This window comes from Acanthopagrus latus, chromosome 22 (assembly GCF_904848185.1).
Source record: "Acanthopagrus latus isolate v.2019 chromosome 22, fAcaLat1.1, whole genome shotgun sequence".
NCBI classification, from domain to species: Eukaryota; Metazoa; Chordata; class Actinopteri; order Spariformes; family Sparidae; genus Acanthopagrus; species Acanthopagrus latus.
The window spans coordinates 21,551,712-21,572,752 of NC_051060.1; the positions used below are offsets into that span (position 1 = coordinate 21,551,712).

Sequence of the window (21,041 nt, forward strand, 5' to 3'; positions counted from 1 at the left end):
CTGATGTACTTGAGACTTTCTAGCCATTCCAGATTTCTCCCAGGTTGCATCATTCATTTCTATCTGACCAAAACCCTGCTGTGTCTTGTGCAGTGTAGGATGCTCTCTGATGCTCTTTCTACCGCCTCACTGCCACCCTGCTGTACACTAGTGGTGGGCAGGTGGAGCTGGCACACCATTTAAAAAGCAGTTATAAAACAGACCAGGCTGTGGCCCCATGGTGGGAAATGAGATGCACCCACCCAGGCCGGGTGTTGACGTGCTCACACACCTTTTAAACTTTTAACAGCGTTAAAATGCAAAGCAGCATTTTCAGCGTTTGTGTTTTCAGGCTGGCTCAGTGCATTTATTATTTTTAAGACTGTACAGACATGATAAAATCCAGCTTCAATACAATACAGTGCTCAGTAACGTGTACATTAAATGCACATTATCAAAAACTGTGGCACTGATTTGTTTCAGTTCATATAAATCTTCTGTGTCATCCTGTGATATTAAATGTGCAAACATGCTGAAATATGCTGAGAAAAGAGTTTAAATGCCACAAAAAACCTAGAATGGGAACACTCTGCACATTTAATACAAACATATATTAAATAAGCGAGAGCTCAACTTCCTTGTTTTAGCATAGGAGCCTATAAAATGTGCGTAAAATAATAAGACAGTAATATACACTATATTACCAAAAGTATTCGCTCACCCATTCAAATGATCAGAATCAGGTGTTCTAATCACTTGGCCTGGCCCCAGGTGTATAAATTCAAGCACTCAGGCATGCAGACTGTGAAACAAGACATTTGTGAAAGAATGGGCCGCTCTCAGGAGCTCAGTGAATTCCAGCGTGGAACTGTCATAGGATGCCACTTGTGCAACAAATCCAGTCGTGAAATTTCCTCGCTCCTAAATATTCCACAGTCAACTGTCAGCTCTATTATAACAAAATGGAAGCGTTTGGGAACAGCAGCAACTCAGCCACGAAGTGGTAGGCCACGTAAAGTGACGGAGAGGGGTCAGCGGATGCTGAAGCGCATAGTGCAAAGAGGTCGCCGACTTTCTGCACAGTCAATTGCTAGAGAGCTACAAACTTCATGTGACCTTCAGATTAGCCCAAGTACAGTACGCAGAGAGCTTCATGGAATGGGTTTCCATGGCCGAGCAGCTGCAGCCAAGCCACACATCACCAAGTGCAATGCAAGGCGTCGGATGCAATGGTGTAAAGCACGCCGTCACTGGCCTCTAGAGCAGTGGAGACGCGTTCTCTGGAGTGATGAATCACGCTTTTCCATCTGGCAATCTGATGGACGAGTCTGGGTTTGGAGGTTGCCAGGAGAACGGTACATTTCAGATTGCATTGTGCCAACTGTGAAATTTGGTGGAGGAGGAATTATGGTATGGGGTTGTTTTTCAGGAGCTGGGCTTGGCCCCTTAGTTCCAGTGAAAGGAACATTGAATGCTTCAGGATACCAAAACATTTTGGACAATGCCATGCTCCCAACCTTGTGGGAACAGTTTGGAGCGGGCCCCTTCCTCTTACAACATGACTGTGCACCAGTGCACAAAGCAAGGTCCATAAAGACGTGGATGACAGAGTCTGGTGTGGATGAACTTGACTGGCCTGCACAGAGTCCTGACCTGAACCCGATAGAACACCTTTGGGATGAATTAGAGCGGAGACTGAGAGCCAGGCCTTCTCGACCAACATCAGTGTGTGACCTCACCAATGCGCTTTTGGAAGAATGGTCAAAAATTCCTATAAACACTCTCCTCAACCTTGTGGACAGTCTTCCCAGAAGAGTTGAAGCTGTAATAGCTGCAAAAGGTGGACCGACATCATATTGAATTCTATGAGTTAGGAATGGGATGGCACTTCAGTTCATAGAATGAGTAAAGGCAGGTGAGCGAATACTTTTGGTAATATAGTGTATATTCATTGGCTCCCTCGTTTCAGCGCCCCCTCTCCGCTGCCGATGAGTCCGCCTCAATCGATGATTCGGAAATCTACAGTTTTACATCGCGGTCATCGCACTTCGCGTTCATTGGCCCGCAAGCTCAGCGTTCGCGTGTCCAACCAATCACAGACGACAACGTTGAAGCCGGGCGTCTGCAATCGTTTAGTCGCCCTGGGAAGCTAGGGAAACGAAAGCTAACACGTGGGAACAGCAATTTGGTGTGTTTTGCTTGGACTTCAGGGTGGTTAAGTGCCTTTTTTTCAACCGTGCCTTGATAACGACGGGTCCGTGGGATCCTCTGGAGCCGACAGTTAGCTCCCAGCAAACCGGCGAGCTGGTTTATCCTTTTTTATAATGGCGGACAACGGAGACGATGACTCTCAGTACAGGATTAAACAAGGCGACTACGTTGTGTTGAAACGAGAAAACATCTTCAAAGCTGTGCAGATTCAACCGAAGAAGTAAGTCGAAAAACTGCACACAAATATACATTTTAACTGGCTTCACACAGGTCTCACTGAATGCCTCTTGTATATGATAACTTCCCGTGCAAACTGGGGCTAGCTACACCATGAGTGACATCTCACAAGTGATGGATAATTAACTATATCCTGGTTAATTGATTACTGTTTCTGGGCACTGACGTCAACATAATGTACGTATACAAATGAACCTCCTGTAAAGGCCAATGAAGGGCCCTAAAGATGTCAATCCACCAATTAGTCGGACACTTTCTGTCTTGTCTGCTCACAGGAAGGTGATTTTTGAGAAGCAGTGGTTCTTCCTGGATGGAGCAGTGGGACACTTTTACAGCACCACATTTGAGATCGTGTCTGGAGCCCTGCAGCTGCAGAAGCTCAAGAACACAGACAGCTTCACCGGTGTGTGTTTTCATGTTTCATCTCACACACCTGACACTTCCTGTGTCTCCAGCTGGGATTTAGATTTGTGATGCATTTCTTTCTTATTTCCAGACTGCATGCAGTGAGCCTCAGACAGGCTCCTGACAGCCTGGTGCGCTTTCATTTTCACCTTGAGTCATCTCTCCACGTCTCTTTCCTTCCCCAGATGCAAAAGAAGCGGGCACAGACAACAGAAACATTGTAGACGATGGCAAATCCCAGAAACTGACCAGGGATGACATCGAGGACCTCAAAGAGAAAGGTCTGGAGGGTCAGGTACAGACGTCACCTTGCAATTACAATCACACATGGGAAAGTGTCGCAGTTCTGCCAGGTGCTGGGTCTGTTTATGAGAGAGAAATATTGGCAGTAGTCTATGATTAATTGTTTATCATCCAGTTCCATGCAAATCCAACAATGCATAGATGCTACTGACGTGTATTGTCTGTATAGGCAAAGCCTGGTGCACAGCAGGTTATTGGTCTGTGTCATAGATGTCCATTGAGACCTAGAAACATGGAGCTTACGTTGCTTTATTACCCTGGGGCTAATAATACTGAGTGTTAGTAATCCTCATCTGCAATCAGTCTCTAGAATTACACCATTAAGTCCTGTTAAGTGACCCTTTGTTAGAGATTTACTTCGTTAGCAGGAACCACTGGGCCACATGCTGGCAAGGGAAGTCTAAAAGTAGAGATGTGCCAGTGCATTGTTGTTTTTTTGTCCTGTCATGGGAACCTTATCTTTTTCAATCATCAGATAAAATGCAAACTAAGTATAACAGATGAGAGACTCGTGACAGCATGTGTTTAATGCGCTCCACAGGAAATCATCCAGCATCTCATAGATAACAGCTCAACTTTCAAAGATAAGACGGAATACGCCCAGGACAAGTACATCAAGAAGAAAAAGAAGAAGTGAGTCACTCCTGATGATACAGCCACAATCTCTTTGCAGGATTAAAATAATTGAACGCGCTGCAATTAATGTTATCGGTTGTTTCCCATCTTGTGGCGCTCCAGGTATGAAAATACTGTGATGATTGTAAGACCGTCCTGTCGCATCCTAGCTATGATGTACCACGGCCGGGAACCGGGGAAGATCTGGTGAGGCAGCATGCTGATTTAACAGAATGTCTGCGAAAGTTGTATTTTTATGGAGTAGAAAGAGACGATATGTATGTTTTTCGTGTGATGCAGCCACCTGCGGTACGACACGCTTGCCCAGATGTTGACTCTGGCAAACATCCACGCAGGCAGCAAAGTTCTGGTGTTCGATACTTGTGCTGGCCTCGTGCTTGGAGCCATCATGGAGAGAATGGGGGGTACGTCAGTCCTGTGAACTGTTGAAGAGTGTATTTTTTACTGTCCTTTTTTTTCCCTCAGCTCTTTGTGTAATCACCCACTCTTCCCTCCCCATCCAGGCTACGGCTCAGTGATCCAGATGTACCCAGGAGGTGAGCCTGTCCGGGCGGGTACGGAGAGCTTTGGCTTCCCTGCACATTTTCATGATATGCTGCATGGGTTTCCCATCTGCCGTGTCAATGCTCTGCTGGCAGGCACTCTGGACACCACTGCCAAAGATCCCAGCACTGGTAGAGCTAGCTTTTTTTTTAATTATTGAAACGCTCCAAGATGTTTATAGCTTTATTGTTTCTAGAAGAAACAGAGTAGTTACAAGCCAGTGCAGAAAGGCCAAAGAAAACAAAACACTTCCCGGTTACATCACTCTACACACACAAGATGTTTGCTTGTGTTCCTACGGTCATTGTTTTGTCATGTTTCTTTACCTTAAATGAAGGTGCACAGGTTTTTATTCAGAGGTACAAAGATGAATAATTTACCATGACGCATGTGTATTCTGTCACCTTCCTCTGAAATGGATCTTGTCCTTCAACATTACAGATGTAAAGCAGTCCAACATGGCTGCAGAAGACGGGCGACAGCAGCCCGAGGCAGAGCAGCCGGAGGCAGAGCAGCAGGACAGCCCGCAGGAGAAGAGCATGGAGACCAGCAGCGGTGCTGATGGAGGCCACGACCGGGAGAAAGAAGAGAAGGAGAAACGCAGAGAAGCCAAAGTATGCCCACTATTAACTAACTGCACATAGGTCATCTTCATTTTTTTGTTTTGGGGTCATGGCATCATACTGTATTTGTAACAGGAAGAAGCCAGCCTGATATATCAAAATGGAAACTCAAAGATTTCTTTTATTATTTTGTGTTTTTGTTCTTCAGGCTCAGGAAAGACTGGTGAAGCTGGAGGAGAAACGAAAGAAGCTGGCAGCCGCCGCTGCCCTGCTGGAAGGCAGGAATGCCGACGGGTTGGTGTCAGATTCAGCTTCTGCTTTCACATTTCTGTTCCTGTGCAAAAGCTCTGCCCCCCTCCTTCAGCATCCGCCTCTTTTCTCCTCCACTTCAGCTCTGGATTGCCCCCACATAGTAAACAACAGTAATTAAAATAGATCTACAAGGATGAGAAACTGATGAATGGTTAAACTATAATAAGTCCGTCCATAAAAGTCACAATAAATCTTTTTGCCTCCCTCTGACATCACAGATGATGATTAGCACGCGGCGGTGCCCTTTTCAAGGAGAACAAAGTGATTGCTTTGCAGTTTCCCCATCGTATAAAATGAAGAACTCGCTTTATAGCTTTTGTTATGACTGATGGATGAGGTGTTGTGAGGGTGACATCCGAGCCAGAAGCACAAATATCGATCTGGTTAGCCTATTGGCTTTTCCGACATCATAGCAGCTATATAATAAACAGCACCTCAGAGCTGCTTTTCCTCACTGCTCTAAATCAGCCTCCTTTTACTGACTCTCATCCAGCCGTATAAAATATAAAATCGGTGCCTACAATAGGTGCTAAATCCTGAAACCTTCTGCTCACAACTCGCATCACTGATTAAATAAATTACAATCCTGCCAGCCAACACATTTCCAACAACAAAGTGTGATGTTTACTGTGCATTATTTGTCGGACGGGTTTGTTTGATCGTCTCTGTGTTTCCCACGTGCAGGTTGGTTATAGCCAGTCGCTTTCACCCGTGTCCAGTCCTCATGGGCCTGCTCCCATTCCTCGCCCCTTCCAGGCCTTTTGTGGTCTACTCCCAATACAAAGAGGTAAGATCAATGATGATGGTCCGTATGAAGCAGAGCAACATCCTCACTGGTGACGTTCCCCCGCTGAATGAGCATTATTAGTTGTCGTAGAAAGATACCTCATTAGCTGCCACAGCTTTTTATTGCTCGGAGGTCCAGCGGGAAATGGCCCTACTGCATTACCGCCGCGGACATCCCTGTCACTGCCAAGGAGTTACAATGCCTGTCACGTCCCTCACTTATTACCTCCGTTGTGCTTATGTTGCAAAAAGGATCGCGCTCGGTGTGTGTGTGTGTGTGTGTGTGTGTGTGCGTGCGTGCGTCTGCTTGTTGACTCTGCAGTCCTCCTCTCAACTATTTTTCTCATCTGCTCCCCCTCGATTTCCGCAGCCTCTTATCGAGTGCTACAATAAACTCAAGGAACACGGCGGCGCGGTCAGCCTCAGGCTCACAGACACCTGGCTCAGACATTATCAGGTAAGATTTAAAGGTATAATATAAACATTTCCGCATTAGAAACTCCAAAAACAAAATAGATCTGTGTCGTATATTTTGTCGATTTGTGTTTCCACCAGTGACAACTCAGACAATACCCGTGATTTTACTATTCAAGGTAACTGTGTGTTTCATTTGCCAAATGATACGTGATGGACTCTGAAAGGAAGTGCACAAATGTGACCGAGTTTCATCCACAGTGGTTTTGGTTTAGCAAATGAAAAATGGCCCCCACGACGCCACGCTACTTCATGACATCATCAAACTATGGCTTGGCAGAAACCTCATATTGTGTTTAATTCAACTTCATGTTTTTGATCAATATTTTCACATCAAATTGAAGATAAATTGACAGTTTGTCATCTAAAAAACAGTTGTTTACAGTGAACCCATACGTCTGCATTCCTCGTTTTGGTGTCTTTCTGCTCGTTGACTGAGAACGAGTTGACTCGGTCTTCCTTGTTTTCATCAGTTTTGTTTTCAGTCAAAACAAAACAATCCACTCTTTGCTACCTGCAGGTGAATTTAATGAAGCACTTAGCAGCTAACGAGCCAGATATTTTTCCTCAGGAGTTGGAGACTAAACATGGACACAGTCTCATAGAAATACGTTCTCTGTTATCAACTCTTTGCTGACTCGTTTGCTGTATTAACTTGATAAGGCGACTCTGTATCGGCACACCGACGTCAGTCGGCCAAAAAAGATTAATCAATGTGGGTTTAATGCAAAGTAAAGAATGGCATAAATCACAAAGTAATTTTCAAACTGCTCTGAAAGATTTTTTTATTAGCATCTGGTCTGTCTTTATTTATCAGTCTTTTGGTCGATCAAATGTCAGTCTAAAGAATTGCCATGACAAACTCACTCATCTCAAAGTGACATGATGGAATTAGTTGCCGTGTCTGACAAGCATCTGTAGTTTAACCAGGAATATAAAACAGCAAATAGAGTTTAGAAGCTGAAACCAGCTCATGTTTGGTGTCTCTGCTTTGCCTTTAACCATTAAACAGATTATCGGTGTTGTTGCTGATTAATCAATCCACTAATTGTTTCAGCCCCAAGTGATTCCCTCATTTACTGCTGGAAGAAGAAAGTCAATTAAAGTCCACATTGTATTGGCTGAAACGTGTTGCCGGTATTCCACACTGAGCAGCTTCGATTCTTTGCAGTTAAATACTTGTCTCTGCCTCGATCCATCGTCAGAGACTCCCACTATCTTCTCTCACAGCTGTGTACTGCGCAGCGACTGAAAATGTGTTTGCGTACCGAGAGATCTTCCCCTCAGGACCGATGTGTTATTTTCCCCCTCTGCGCTTCCTGTAGAGTTAATGTCTCCTGACTGTATTTCTGTGTCATGTCTGTAGGTGTTGCCTAACAGGACACATCCTCTGCTGCTGATGAGCGGGGGCGGGGGCTACCTCCTCTCAGGAACAACGGTTGCCACGGACCGTGCCAAACCTGCGGGCTCCCAGCGAGCCGAGGAACCAGCACCAAAGAGACTGAAACTGACTGACACTGAAGGATGAATGAATACTCGAAGCATCGAATCTTGTGAGGGCACATTACCAGTGGCTTATAGGGATTGTTTTTTTTCCTCTCCAGCATCAACTTCTCCTTCTGTTAACCTGAGCTGACACATCTGGAATAAGGGAGACGGACTGTCTGGTTTGCATTCATCAGAACATTTTCTCCCCGTCTTGTGTATTTAGATCAGTGAAGGCGCGATGCCGAGGAGTAAACTGTAAGCCAAGTTGGGCTGTTTGACCTAGGTGTACGTGTTATGTAAGGAGCTGCGGAAATAAACTTTTTATGTGTTGAGAGTAAGAGACAGGTTTTGTGTTTTTATGCCTCAAGACCAGGTGAGGGAAACATTTCTGTTTTTGTTTGCAGTTAATCCAGTTCTCACTTGTTTTTTGTTATTATCCCTGCAGGAAGTGCCATTTGTCATATGATCGAGTCGCTAACGCAGCTTCACTGTGTGTTACATCTGTATCCGCACATTAAAATATAACAGTACTAAAGAACCTGATGTGTGAACACTTTCTTTTTTTCCCACCCATCAAGAAATAATTCACAAGATAATTGTTTGGTCCCAGAATAACTCCTTTTTATTGAGTGCAGATTGAACAAACTCTTCAGAACACAATTATTTCAATAATTTGTTTCAGATGTATATTATTTTTCATAGTTTCTCGTAAAGTGTATATATATATATATAAACATCAAAACCATTCCCATGCGGATTAATTTGATAACATCAAAATACCACAAATACCATGATAAACAAGTTGATGAAAGGTTTTTGGCAAGGCTCCAAGGTTTTTTCTTATTTTTTTGTCTTTTTTAACACTGTAAGCACACAAAATTTGCAGACATACAGTTAAGACAGCAGTTTTTTATCCACTGATAAGTCAAAAAGAAATGCTGTCCGTCCAGGCTTACGCACTGTTGTCATGCAGTTTGGCAGCGATTTTCTGCAACTCCATGTCCATCGCTGCGAGGTTCTGCAGCTCTTTCTCCTGAAACAACAGAAAATATTTACACATCAGCGACTAAATTACAACAGTTTCAGTCTGTTATTCCCTACGTGTGGAATAGAAAGTAGGATTAAATTATAGATTAGCCTTGTTTTCCCATGCTTGCTCCAAAGATCTGAGTAAATATGATGAATTTTGCAACTGGGGTTAAACATTTCTGTATTATTCCTTGAGTTGTGGAGCCTAAGGACGGATAAATCACTCCGCCTCCTCCCTCCTGGTTTGTTTTTCTGCTTCAGAGTGTGTCTCTCCAGGCTGTTGCTCTCCTTTCAATGGGTATATTATGACTTTGATTGCTCTGGGAGGCTATAATCATGAGGTTCTTCGGTGTGATTACTGCAGCAGCCATAAAAAAAGCTCATGCGGAGGGCGCAAATAAAAAAAACAACAAGCGAGCGAGCGAGGAGAATGAGAGCTGGAGAGACGAGCTGTGAAGGAGAACTGATTCGAGCAAGACAGTAAAAGTCACTATGTGTGCCAGAGTTGAGGAACGAGTCACTGCCCATGAATACACGGGTTCCATTTTGTTTTCATGTAATCAGGGACATGCTCGTGAGGGACAGCTCTTGATGTGCATTTGCACTGATGCATATTCACTCCTGCTCTGTGGCTCTGAAGGCTAAATCCTGACATCTTCATGCAGACTACAGATTTCCATAATGAGCCTCGCTGCTTATATTTTCTCCCCCCCCAGTGTGGTGGAGGTGCTTGATGTGCCTCATGGCTTTACTGGGTCAGCTGAATATATGGAGGAATAATTTTACCAGCGGAATAAACATGAAACTTACAAACTTATCTATTCTGAGGAATCTTTGAGGGCAGATTCTTGGATTCTGCCTGTAATTTTTTAACATTTGCATGTGTTTTTTTGTTCAGCCTGGAGTGCACTGTTCATGAGTCACAGTACCGGTCAGTGATTAGTCATTCAAATAGAGGGGATGGCCTAATAGTAACCCTAACTTTAATTATTTCCATTATCGTCCGGGTCTAGATGTGTATTTTCTGCAGCATTTTATAGGAACATTACAGGAAACTCTAACAGCAGCGGTGTGTCTCTTTGCCTGCAGCTCTTCCGTGACTGCACCTCGCTATTTGTCACTTTGATCGCAAAGATGATACAACGCCTCAGAGCATAAATATTATTATAGTGTGAAATTGAGTATTTATAGTATTTAATTTAGAGGTTATTATAGATCTAGGAAAAAAATGACTAGAGGGCAGGACTGAGAGAAAAAAGGTGCTATCACAAATCTGTCTGTTACTTCGGCATCACGGACAGGATTGATCACTGGACTGCACCGTGAGACCACTGATATTTTAGACGCCATGTATTCAATCTGCACAAACCTGGGTCAGATAAAGGATGTATGAGTCAGGCAGATGAGAGTAACATATTTAACTGAATAACTGCTCTGCCCCTGCACTGCCTCTGCTACCAGGGGGTGGACAGGTTAACAAGGGGGATGTATTTTGGTCATTCCCCCTCATTTCGCCTATTCAGTTCAGTGGTCTAGTTAGAGGTTTCAACAGACAAATAGATCCTCGTGTCAATCATGAAGCTAATCTGAATTTAGAGACGTCAGTTTTTACCTCCTGTGCAGTGAGTGTTTTCTGTTGCGTGCTGCTCTTTGCCTCCGCTGGATTCGAGTGGTTTGCCAGCTGGTTTATCTTGTAGCTCAGCAACTTGGCCAGTTGGTCCATCTGAACACATTAAAAGGTAGAACCAGGGCGCCGGGTCAGTACTTATTGATCCATCATACACATGTGCAAAGAGGCTAAGAAGGTATATGCAAAATTACCCAAAGTGATTAGATCAGAAATTAGATTTCAGGATCATATTTCCTTAATGTGCATGTTCAGGTTGAATCTTCCATCTCTAGTCTACAGCTAGAAGCACCACGTGTATCACACTGCCTACCTTATTTGAGGTTGCAGCATTCTCATCTGAGTCCCTCTTATACCATGCAGGATGGTAATAGCCTCTGAAAATCCAGGGATTGCGCTTCTCTGCCAGATACCTGAAAAACAGCCCCAGGAAGACATTGTTGTACCAGTTGTTTCTGTTTCAGCACACCTACAAAGGATTTCTTCAATTGCTGAATACTTTTTTGTTACTGAACTGTGGGATGTGCTCCAGGGTGTCAGAATACAAACAAAAGTAGTGAGGAATAGAAGTTGTTAGATATGATAAAGGATGGGAGTACCTCAGAGCTTCGCTCCTGTCCTTTGCCGCCTCTTCGTATTCCCCTGAATCGGCCCTCTGTTCTTCCTCTTCTTCTGAGCCACCGCTGCGCTTGTGGTATTTCTTTTTGTGGTGGTATCTGTGTGTCGGCTTCCATACGCGCTTTTCTATTTCTTCCTCCTCTCTTCCGTTTCTTTTGTCCAGTCCCCAGGATTCCTGGCTGCGTTCCTCGTCTGGTTCTTCTCTGGCCTCCTCTGCGAGCTCTTCGTCACGCTTTTGTCTCCTCTGGTGGAATCTGCCGGCCCTCCATTCTCTTTTGTCTCTTCCTGTATCAAAGTCCCATGACTCCTGGCTGCGTTCTTCATCTGGTTCTTCTCTTGGTCCTTCTGCGAGCTCTTCGTCACGCTTTTGTCTCCTCTGGTGGAATCTGCCGGCCCTCCATTCTCTTTTGTCTCTTCCTGTATCAAAGTCCCATGACTCCTGGCTGCGTTCTTCATCTGGTTCTTCTCTTGGTCCTTCTGCGAGCTCTTCGTCACGCTTTTGTCTCCTCTGGTGGAATCTGCCGGCCCTCCATTCTCTTTTGTCTCTTCCTGTATCAAAGTCCCATGACTCCTGGCTGCGTTCCTCATCAGGTTCGTCCCTGGCTTCCTCTGAGAGATCTTCATCACGCTTTTGTCTCCTCTGGTGGAATCTGCCGGCCCTCCAGTCTCTCTTGTCCCTTCCAGTATCGAAGTCCCAATATTCTTGGCTGCGTTCCTCATCGGGTTCATCTCTGGCTTCCTCTGAGAGATCTTCATCACGCTTGTGTCTCCTCTGGTGGAATCTGCCGGCTCTCCAGTCTCTCTTGTCCCTTCCAGTATCGAAGTCCCAATATTCTTGGCTGCGTTCTTCATCCGGTTCTTCTCTGGCCTCCTCGGAGAGCTCATCATCACGCTTTTGCCTCCTCTGGTGGTACCTTCCAGCCCTCCAATCGCGCTTGTTTTTTCCAGTATCAAAGTCCCACGATTCCTGGCTGCGTTCTTCATCTGGTTCTTCTCTTGGTTCCTCTGCGAGCTCTTCGTCACGCTTGTGTCTCCTCTGGTGGAATCTGCCGGCCCTCCAGTCTCTCTTGTCCCTTCCAGTATCGAAGTCCCAATATTCTTGGCTGCGTTCCTCATCGGGTTCGTCCCTGGCCTCCTCGGAGAGCTCTTTGTCACGCTTGTGTCTCCTCTGGTGGTGCCTACCGGACCTCCACTCTCTTTTGTCTCTTCCATTATCAAAGTCCCATGATTCCTGGCTGCGTTCTTCCTCTGGTTCTTCTCTTGGTTCATCTGCGAGCTCTTCATCACGTTTGTGTCTCCTCTGGTGGTACCTTCCAGCCCTCCAGTCCCTCTTGTCCCTCTCATCGTCAAGACCCCAATATTCCTGGCTGCGCTCGCCGTCTTCATCCTCCTCACCACGTTTGTGGAGCTTTGTCTTGTGTGGGTAGCGATGCGTGGTCTTTCCCTCATTCCCGTGCCTCTTGGCTATGTCCCAGGACTCTTGGCTGCGTTCTTCCTCTGGCTCCTCCCTCTCATCTCCCAAAGTTTCCTCGTCTCGTTTGTTTTTTCTTTGGTGGTATCTTCCGGGTCTCCAGTTCCTCTTCTCCTTGTCTTCTTCCTCTTCTTCCTCTTCGTCTAATCTCCTCTTCTCCAGCCCCCAGCTCTCCTGACTGCGCTGGTTGTCTTCCTCTTCTTCCTCTTCCCCTCGTTTGTGCATCCGTTGTTGGTGGTGTCCCGGCCTCCAGCCGCTCCTCTTCTCCCGCTCTGCTTCATCCGCCTCGTCCTCGTGTCTCTTGTCCTTCTCGTCGCCCAGGCTCCAGGACTCTTGGCTGCGCTCGTCCTCCGGGATTTCTCGTTTTTCCTCGACGGACTTCAGGAGCGCCTCGATGTCTTTCACGTCTGCTCCCTTTGCCTCAGTCCCCTCGGGGTGACCTCTGACCGCCTCTCCATCGGTCGCCTCTGTAGTCTTCTTGTCCAGCGGAGCGTTTTTAACCCCTGTGACAGAACAAAAGAGAGATCAAAAGAGGCGTCAGGATCCACTTTGTGTGGCTCTTTTGATCAAAAGGTTGCTAAAGATCCACTTAATCTATCTCTTAGTGACAGCTAATGATGGATTTCCTATTTGACTTGAGCTTTTTGGTAAAATCCCATCTAGATCAAAACTGTGACACACTTGTTTGATATTTAGGTCTCATTAAAAGTTGCTGTACTGTACTGTAATGCACGATAAGGGTCTCCTGAGTATGCTTAACAGCTCTAAGCCACCAGCTTGTTGCCAAGATAGTCCTGCTGCATCAACAGCATCCTCAGCGCTCACTATCACGACCACGCACACTGACAAAGCTGCTTCTGCTGCAAACCTGCTTGGAGGATTTCTTTGCATTGCTGATCCAGCTGGGAGTCCGGTTTGGAGAGTGCTTTGGACAAGACTTCAACCAAGCATCGTGTTACCTGCAACAGGCAAATAAAAAAGAAAAACGATATATGAAGCTGATCCCTCACATGCTGCACAGCTGCTGTGTTTAAACTTCATCATTAAAAAAGGGTTACCACATCTTCTCTCTGTCCTTCTTTTGCCACTGGAAGCGCTTGATTTTCTGCTTTAGAGAGAAGAAGAAGAAGAAAAAAAAAGTAATTCATGTTAAGGCTCATGTCTCTGTCCATGGTCCTGAACTGACGCTCACTAACTTGCAGCACTCTTGCAGGGAATATTAATAATAATAATAATAATAATAATAATAATAATAATAATAATAATAAAAGAAAGAAGAAGCTCCATCGCTCTTCCACCTTACCTGTGAGCAAAGCCGCAACCGCAACAAAAACCCAAACAAGTCTCATGTTGGCGGCGGGGAGGGATAGAATCCAAGAGGAAACTGCTGGCGGTGCAACAAGGCGACCGAGTCCCGTCCTCTCCGCAGATGCAGGAGAGAGCTGCGCTGACCGGGGCGCCTGCTGCTCTGAGGATCGGAGCGGAGGAGCGCCTCAGATAAAGAGAGGAGTGGGCTGGAGAAGGAGCGTGGGAGGAGGGCTCCGGGCTCTGTGACTGTCAGGACCCATTAGACCTGCAGAGGAGCGAGTGATGTGTGAATTGGTAATCTCGTTAGTGTCACAGGTCGTCCGAGGCTGATCGATTAAACAGATTGACGGGGTGGAGGATTAACAACACGCATTATTGTTGTTGTTGTTGTTGTTTTTATGCGTTTGAATGCCAGGAAGTGCCCGAGGACAGACAGGTGGTGGCGGACCCGACATCACGAACATCTCCTGACACTTCACATACTTTGTGAGGATTCACGTTTGTATGATTCAGCCCGTGTCTGCGCTGCTCCCCACGCAAAATGAATATATGGAAGCATTGAAGTTAAAGGATAAGTTCACCCCCCCAAAAAACAATTCAGTCATTATTTCATCATCCTCAAGCTGATGGAAAGTCAGATGCAAGTTGTTGTTTTAGATGTAAATGATGACTTGTTTAAAACGTTTTTAAAAATCTACCCAAATAAGCATAAAATGGCTCCATACAGTTTTTTTTTATTTTTTATTTTTTATTAATCCAAGTCTCCGGAAATCCAGATTTTCCAAGCTGATTTGGAAATCAGTTGTTTACCCACTTTCTAAAGCCAAAATCTACTGCTCACTGAGGGCATGAATAACATCTTTTCAAATCAGTTGGGGATCTCCATAAACTTGAATGAAGCCCAACAAACTGTTTAGAGCCATTTATATATTTTTTTCAGGCACTTTTTATGTTTTAAAAGAAGTTCCCAGCTTCTTCAGTTTTGCTGTGAACTTCCAGAAATGTTTTGTCATCAGTGAAGCGCCACTCAATTTTCCATCTGCATCTGAATTAGTGGATAAATTATAATTTTGTTTCTTTAATCCTGTAAGAAAGTCTAATGTTCTGTTTTGCCTTCGACTGCAGAAATATTAAAATAATATTGACTAAAGTTGCTCGAGGCAGCAGGATATTATCAGTCGTTGTATGATATTCTTATAATATCTGCAATGTGTGTCAAGTTTTTCTACAGTATGTACTGTTTGTTTGTGTGTTTTTATTAATATTACCACTACAGAGGAAGCTCTATGTTCATTTGAGTCTGAAGTCCATCGTCTTTTTCCTTTCTTTGTGATTTAGAAGGGGCTTTTCCCAGTCAGGCTCGAGTTATGTAACACCTCCTCATCCTCAGCTGAGATGCTGCCCGACAGTCTCTGTGTGCTGAAATTACTCATTGCAATGTGGGCTAAAGAACAATATATTTGACGTTACAGTCGTCAGGTGCAGCCATGTTTACTGGGTCAGAATTTAGCCCAGCTGCCTCCTCAATAATTCATCCAGCACATTACGTTAGCACATTCCGTCCGGCTTCCCCGTGGGAAACTTCGGCACCAGCAGAGGAAAACTAGTTAATGGAGACCTGGATCAATAGCTGCTGTGGTTAACACTCTAGGATGTATTAGAAAGAGTATATCTACATTATTTATTGTTCCACTCATTCGAGCTGATGTATTACAGTCCCCTGAAAAGAACACAGCTGCAGAGAAAACACACAAAGAAAATACATCTATTGACACCGCAGGTTCTGAGGATTTGTGTGATTTCAAACTTCTTCCCAACTCTCTGTGAAACTACACTTAATCTGCCAGCTGCTGCCGTCCTCATGACAAAATAAAAAAAAACCCCTGGATTGGGATGAGCCGACATGTGCAGCGACAGAGCTGGAAGTTAGTGGGCTCAGCTCAGCACGGCTCAGAACATCCAAACCGACAACTGCTGGCATCTTCTTTTTTGGCACTTTGCTTGATTTTTTTTTTGGTATTTTTTTTTTTCTTTCTGCCTCCTTGTCCAGCGATGTGTTCCTCTCTCGTTGTGCATACTCTTTCATCCAGACGCGTGAACACACGAAGCCAGCAGAGTGCCATAAATGTACAATCAGCTGAACTGTTTCCTCTATAGGTCTGTATAAGGGGCCTCTGCTCACATGAGATGTTTCCACAACAAGCACTGACCTTTGTGTATGGCAGTGTACATTCAAATTCAATCATGTCTGGGAAACCACAAGCCCAGAAATGTGTAACAGCTGCGAGCGAAATGAGAATATCATGCTCCATAAATCTGCTCTCTCTCTCTCTTTCTCCTGTGCTTCTCGTGCCTACATGTGCTGAGATCTATCTTTGTTGCTGCAGACAGCCTCCATTGTGATAATAATTACCGGTCAGACCATAAAACTGTGATGTCCGACAGCGTATTGAAACACCCAAGGGGGAAGACGCGCTGACCCTGTCCCTTGTGTGAGTGATAGATCGCCTGCAGTGTGTACAGTAAGCAGCAGAGAAACTGTAGTCTGCAGTTTCCTTTTACAGTCCCTGAGGAGGAAGTCATGTCTGCGACTGCAGCTCAGTTCTCCACTATGAACCATCAAGCCACCAGATATCAAAAAGCACTGAAGCACTAAATTATACAAGTCCCAAGCTCTGAACAATGTGTGTGTGTATGTGTGTGTGTGTGTGCACCCACATGTGATGCTGTGTGGTTTTGTGGCCTTAGTGCCGTTGCTCGAGGCCTGATTAATAATTTAGTGAGCCATGAAGATACAGGAGCTTACAGGCAGTGAAAGGGGGTGGTGGGTGGTGGTGGTGGGTGGTGCACGACTCAGATCAGTCCCTGTCTGCAAGCAACGCCACCCCTTTCATCACGGGCACGAACATGTATGAACAAAAGGCGAGTGGCTCACGACGAGCGCTGCGTAATGTCCCCTCATGAAAGCCTCGGCCGGGCTTTGATGATCGCCGCGGGGACGAGCTTCATGTTTGGCTCCAAACTTCTGACGGACTTTGATGATGCTCCGAGAAACAATAGTGGAGTTTGTCTGCGCGCGGTCATCTGCGGTCAAATGCACTCACTTGTGCTAATAACTTTCAATTTTTAATGTATTATTTTGTTGAAAAAAAAAGAGGCAGCTTTATTTTCCTTTTGGGAAGGTTTTTTTTTTTTTTTGCATTATTAGACTTTGATCATCTGATGCAGGATCTGAAGGAAAAGATCTCACTAATTAGCAAACATCCATCCATCCCTAACTCGAAATATATTATCTTGTCTCTGTGTGTCTTGTATAATTGCCAAAAAAAAAAAAAAAACAACTAACAAGGACTGAAAAAGGGATAAATTCACATCGAACTTTGTTGGGAACACAGTCTTCCAAGCAGCTTCGTCCAATGTCTCTTCTTCTGCCTCTGCTGACCAACTGCTGCTTCATCCATCAAGCAAAATCGGATTTATGCAGCCGACAACAACCCCCTTGTGCACCGTTCTATTTGTGAAAATAGAGGTAATAAACAGGAATGAAAATCTACATAAACATCACAGTATTTATATGAAGATCTCATAGAGTCAAATCAATTACCATCCCATCCACACTGCCTCATTTATCTGCTAGAGACACTCAGGATGAAGCTTCAGGGTGCCGATGTCATATCGGGGTTAGGATTGTACTGGATGGGCAGTGGATCTGGCACAGTTCTTCTATGGATCTGCTGGTTCTGAAAGCGTACAGGTGTGGGTCCAGGCTGTCAGGGATGTTGTCGCTGATGCGCTGGAGGTGAGTGCCACAGGGCAGCAGTCGTGAAGTCTAGACACAGCAGTCCACAGGGACGATGGTGGAGGTCTTGAGGCAGGAGGGAACATCGTCCTGTGAGAGTGAGATGTTAAGTTGTCAGTGATGTTTCTTGTACACATCCAGGTTTGTTATCTGGACGAGCGGCCTCATGTTCACACACACGGTATCAGTGGAGGACTGTGTTCAAACTGCACAGAGGGAAAAGAAACACAAAGAGACACGGAGAGAAGAGAAGAGGTGACAAAGTGACATAAATATGCAAACGCGTACAGACGTGTTCGGCTAGAGCTGCATCAAACTGGTAAGCCGCGGTCGGCTGAATTGGAAGTGAACCCGACCAGAAGAGGTCGGCCTTCTCTTGTCGTTTCATGCCGTAGTGCCCACAGGCTGCAACGCCCCGACTGCAGATTGAGCCTGTGTTGCATTAGGATTCTCAGGTGACACTTTTCAGAACACGACGATGCATGAAATTGATCTTGTGCAGCTCGAGGCTGCGGTGTTTGTGGACTTAACGCGGGAAACGTCTCTGCCCTCGGCTGAGTTGACAACAGAGACGCTCTCCGCTGAGATTAAGTTCTAAAGCAGGAGCCATGTTTAGTTTCATATATTCAATAGCAAAAAACTGTTGCTGCACTACACGTTTGAAGCTTTGGGCCTCTGCTGCTCTGATGCTCTGTTGCATTACCCATTTTTCCCAACTCTGCCCATCCATTAGCTGCTGGATTGTCAATAAACACTGCAAGTACTACCCTCCTGTGTCACTACTGTGTGTGAAGTAGTGTTGAACAAGAGAGGAGAGCAGGCGGCAAAGAATGGAAAGTGTGGTTTACACATGATGACACCCAGGTGTCATTATAAAGCATCCCCGTTGTTTATGCACTCATGAAACGGGCTTTGCTCTCTTTTCGCCGGGCTGTGATGCTATTAGCATCACTATTGTCGCAGCAGGGCGCTTTCTCAATTCAACCCTCGATAGGACCCGACGGGCCCGAGGAGGACCGAAATGGCCCATGAAAAGCATTCAGCTCTGATTTATTGTGTAATACAGGATCCTCTTTATTACCAGACTAGCAGGTGAGGACTAATTATAATGTGTAATACTTAATTATCATGCTTCCTGCTCAAATCCTCTGGCTCCGACGCTCCTTCGGTCGTGAATCAGAATACAATAATGGCGTTAATTAAACATCCAGGACAGTGTTTCCTGATGTGAACCAAGGAAAATAAAAGTGAAAGTGAACCTCATGTAAGTCTTCCTGCGCTGGAAAGCGAGTTCTTGCCTGCATGAGTGTGTGTGAATTACATTCTCGAGCTCTTCCGCTGTCACCCATGAGTCATTTTTTACTATTAATGCAGTGTTTTTAGTAAAATTGTTCCGTTTGAGTAATAAAAGTAAAGGTGAAGATCGTAATGAGGTCTTTGGGGGGGGAAAGAAAAGGATGAGGAAGGATAAATGTGAATAAATTATGAATGGGGCAGAAAAGGCAAAGCTTAATGAACATAACTCTAAAATCGCTCTCGTAAGACTAATGGCCGTTAAACCAGCCACACCAGCTGCACTGTTAGGTGCCTTAAAATGGCTCCTATTAGACGTGTGATCTCAGTGCAGTGAAATGTTAACAATTAAAGGGTTGATTAAAAGTGTTTTTGGTGCAATTTCTTCTGTTTTACAGTCAACGGCCAGTCTGCCTATGATTACATGATCATCATGGCTACATACACTTTTCCCCTCACTTTTGTGACACCTCTGTATGCAGCAGAAAATCAGTTCTGGATGATTTCATCACACTGGCTGACACTTTGACAGCCCAGGCGTGAGTCACGGACAGGGCCGACACGCTCCGGGGCTTGTCTGCTGAAGGATGTAAGGGTGTATTTTATCGTAGATGATGTGAGAGTGCAGGCCATATTGATTTTGGTTTTCAAACTTGTGCTGTTTGCACACAGATGGGAAGGAACAAACACATGGAGAGATTTCTATATGAAAAACCAACCGATGCTGATGTCTGCAGACTTTCTTGCACAACGGTTGCTCGAGTTTTTTCTCCTGCAATTTTAAATTGTTGTTTCAGGTGATATTTTGTTTTGTTTTTAGGAACCATTACAAGCAACGATTCCTAGCAAACTACCAAAGTAAACTCGAAGCTGTTGTTGAACAGTTTGCAGTACAGGCATGGTTTTGGCCACTTTTGAAAAGTTATAAACTGCATGTTTTTCCCCAAGCTGTCAGAGCACTCGCCTAAATCGTTTAATGCAAAAAATAAGCATGAATATGAGCTGTAACTCTGCCTATTAGCTGGAAAACACACTGGGTCCACAAGGTATTACATGGTCCAAGTTCAAATTAGACACTATTGCTGAAAATGAACATTCAACACTTGTTTTCAAGGAAATATTCTGCTGTTGTGTGACCTCAAAATACCCCTGCTTGTTTCTTATTTCCTACTTTACACTAAGTTCGAGCATATACAATTGTCTAAAATAATTGCTTAAGTAGAGAAACAGCCTATGAAATGCATAAACTTGCATGATTCCCAAGTACAAACACTATTTATTTTTGTTGTGTATTGTTTTGCAGAAGTTAGCATGCTAACCAAGCTGGTCCAGTCTGCAAACTGCACCGCTAACAGGGCGAACTGGCCAAGGGCAGCTACATTTAGCAGCAGTTAGCACTTATTTATTTCAGTGTGAATTCAACAGATGGACAGTTTGTACATACTGCACCTTTAACGCACATGCCTGTTTTAATTACTGTTGAAGCAGTTAATAAACTGGTACAGCAGTGAAGCATTAATCTCATTTTCACATGAATGATTTCAGGCACAAAGCCGCTCGCTCGCCCGTTACTGCTCATCGCTCGCACTTCATCGGCCTAAACATAACAAAAGACTGGCCGCCCTGCACAAGCGAGGATGTTTACAGACCTTTTGTGCCGAACCGCTGCAGTAAATGAAATTTTAATGGGGCAGGTTTGCAGCATGGGCTCTCTCCTCTCCTGGGTTTTTCATCAGGAGAATTGATTTTGATGTGTAAAATGCAAACGAGCCTTATCACACAGCTCTGTCAGCTGGGGCGGAAGAGAGAGATTGATAGAAAACGCCTCACAGGTAACATCACACGGTTTATTAACAATGCTGATGAATGAAATTCTAACACTATAATTACTTTTTTATTGAATTGCATTGTGTGATATGTTTGATTGTGCGGTTTCGGCATCCTGATGGCCGACTGCAT

At 44.8% G+C, this 21,041-nt stretch overlaps 2 protein-coding genes across 3 annotated transcripts; one reads left to right on the forward strand and one right to left on the reverse strand.

The window, feature by feature from the left end:
- The first annotated feature begins 2,096 nt into the window (after positions 1–2,096).
- trmt6 (tRNA methyltransferase 6) lies at positions 2,097–8,475 on the forward strand. The gene is made up of 12 exons (XM_037087121.1): positions 2,097–2,410; positions 2,703–2,830; positions 3,018–3,127; positions 3,677–3,768; positions 3,874–3,957; positions 4,051–4,175; positions 4,275–4,445; positions 4,756–4,928; positions 5,086–5,171; positions 5,874–5,976; positions 6,346–6,432; positions 7,816–8,475. Exons 1-12 carry the CDS (start codon positions 2,304–2,306, stop codon positions 7,975–7,977), a joined length of 1,428 nt encoding a protein of 475 aa, XP_036943016.1. The 5' UTR covers positions 2,097–2,303; the 3' UTR covers positions 7,978–8,475.
- Positions 8,476–8,536: 61 nt separating this feature from the next.
- Positions 8,537–14,609, reverse strand: chgb (chromogranin B). Of its 2 annotated transcripts, none has more exons than XM_037087119.1 (7): positions 13,986–14,609; positions 13,741–13,787; positions 13,551–13,641; positions 11,193–13,185; positions 10,907–11,006; positions 10,579–10,689; positions 8,537–8,970 (listed from the first exon to the last, which is right to left on the reverse strand). In XM_037087119.1, the coding sequence occupies exons 1-7, from the start codon at positions 14,029–14,031 to the stop codon at positions 8,890–8,892; spliced, it is 2,469 nt and encodes an 822-aa protein (XP_036943014.1). In that variant the 5' UTR covers positions 14,032–14,609; the 3' UTR covers positions 8,537–8,889. The 2 variants fall into 2 exon arrangements, with proteins under 2 accessions (XP_036943014.1, XP_036943013.1); XM_037087118.1 differs by having other exon boundaries at positions 13,741–13,790; positions 13,986–14,607.
- Positions 14,610–21,041: the final 6,432 nt, after the last annotated feature.

Coding starts and splice junctions, on each gene's coding strand:
- trmt6 (XM_037087121.1), top strand. CDS start 2,304: ATGGCGGACAACGGAGACGATGACTCTCAGTACAGGATTAAACAAGGC. Junction 3,769..3,873: donor ATCAAGAAGAAAAAGAAGAA/GTGAGTCACTCC, acceptor GTGGCGCTCCAG/GTATGAAAATACTGTGATGA. Junction 3,958..4,050: donor CGGGAACCGGGGAAGATCTG/GTGAGGCAGCAT, acceptor CGTGTGATGCAG/CCACCTGCGGTACGACACGC.
- chgb (XM_037087118.1), bottom strand. CDS start 14,031: ATGAGACTTGTTTGGGTTTTTGTTGCGGTTGCGGCTTTGCTCACAG. Junction 13,642..13,740: donor AAGGACAGAGAGAAGATGTG/GTAACCCTTTTT, acceptor TGCCTGTTGCAG/GTAACACGATGCTTGGTTGA. Junction 13,186..13,550: donor CAAAGAAATCCTCCAAGCAG/GTTTGCAGCAGA, acceptor GTTCTGTCACAG/GGGTTAAAAACGCTCCGCTG.